This window comes from Austrofundulus limnaeus, unplaced genomic scaffold (assembly GCF_001266775.1).
Source record: "Austrofundulus limnaeus strain Quisiro unplaced genomic scaffold, Austrofundulus_limnaeus-1.0 Scaffold422, whole genome shotgun sequence".
NCBI classification, from domain to species: Eukaryota; Metazoa; Chordata; class Actinopteri; order Cyprinodontiformes; family Rivulidae; genus Austrofundulus; species Austrofundulus limnaeus.
The window spans coordinates 324,509-325,742 of record NW_013952824.1 but is presented as its reverse complement, the minus strand read 5'-3'; the positions used below and the strand labels follow the sequence as shown (position 1 = coordinate 325,742).

Sequence of the window (1,234 nt, the reverse complement as noted above, 5' to 3'; positions counted from 1 at the left end):
ATTTTTTGGTAAGATACTTGTACTTTTACTCAAGTATCACTTTGTGGTACTTTGTACAACACTGGAATCAGGAAGTTAGTTCTTCCATTAGTGCTTTAGTGCTTTAGGGGAACTGTGGCCAGCACTGTGCGTTTGGTTAAAACTGTTCTTCTGTTGCAGGAACGTGAGGAACGACCGCGCCACGCCCGCAGAGATCGCCTCCTACTACCAGCACTACGTGTCCCAGATGTCTCTGGGGCAGAACTTCGCCTGCGGGACCACCGTCACCTCGGTGAGCAGGGAGGAGTCTGGGTCGACGCCCTGCTGGAGAGTGGTGGGACTGCAGAGGAGGGAGGCCGAGGTTCCGGGAGGTACGGCCAGAGTCGCTGCACCGCCTTCAAGTTAACGGTTTATTTAGAGATGACTAAGYTGACGATCTGGTTCTAGATCCGGTTCCGGAGGAGGTTCCGTTCTCGCTGCTGGCCCACAGCGTGGTTCTGGCGACGGGCACGCACGACATCCCCGCCAGGCTGGGTGTGGAGGGCGAGGCGCTGCCGTTCGTCTGCCACTCCTTCTGGGAGCTGGAGGCGGCCATCTCCCGCGGCGAGCTGGACCCGTCCTCGGACCCGGTGCTGGTGGTGGGGGCGGGGCTAACGGCGGCCGACGCCGTGCTGGCCGCTCGCCACCTCAACGCGCCCGTGTACCACGCCTTCAGGCGCTCGGTCACAGACCCGGACCTCATCTTCAACCAGCTGCCCAAACTCCTCTACCCCGAGTACCACAAGGTGAGGACAGACTGGTACTAGTACAAGTACTCAATACTTCCTGATAAATACTTACTTTGATACTTTTATCAGGGGTGGAAATTAAAAATTTTCCCCACCAGCCACAGTGGCTGGTAGAAAACGTTTTTTTTTTCTGGCCACTCAAACTTTTTACCAGCCACTTTTTTGTTTCTGTAACACGGTGGTATTTAGACAATTCCTGGTCCTTGGTGGTTTAATTATATTGTTTGTGCTACAATCAGATAATAATAAAACTCAATCTATTAGTGTCTCAGAGTATTCAAGCCGGCCTGTTTGACAAAATTAAAATGGACTTTTTGAAGTCTCTACTTCTCTTACTAATTTGCTTTTTGCTGGTATGTAGGTGGAATACCAGTTATTTTAGGTTGCCTTAATAATATAGTAGAAAGTTTCAAGGTGATAAAATAAAATAAATAAAAAAACTAAATGAACTTACAAACTAAATTACC

General features: G+C 49.8%; 1 protein-coding gene across 1 annotated transcript in view; it reads left to right on the top strand.

Annotated features, from left to right (window-relative positions):
- The window catches only part of osgn1 (oxidative stress induced growth inhibitor 1), a 14,459-nt gene that overhangs the window by 11,350 nt on the left and 1,875 nt on the right, over nt 1–1,234 (top strand). The window contains exons 6-7 of the mRNA XM_014024432.1: nt 160–350; nt 427–764. Coding sequence (XP_013879886.1) covers nt 160–350; nt 427–764 — 529 coding nt within the window. The remainder of the gene's footprint in view (nt 1–159; nt 351–426; nt 765–1,234) is intronic.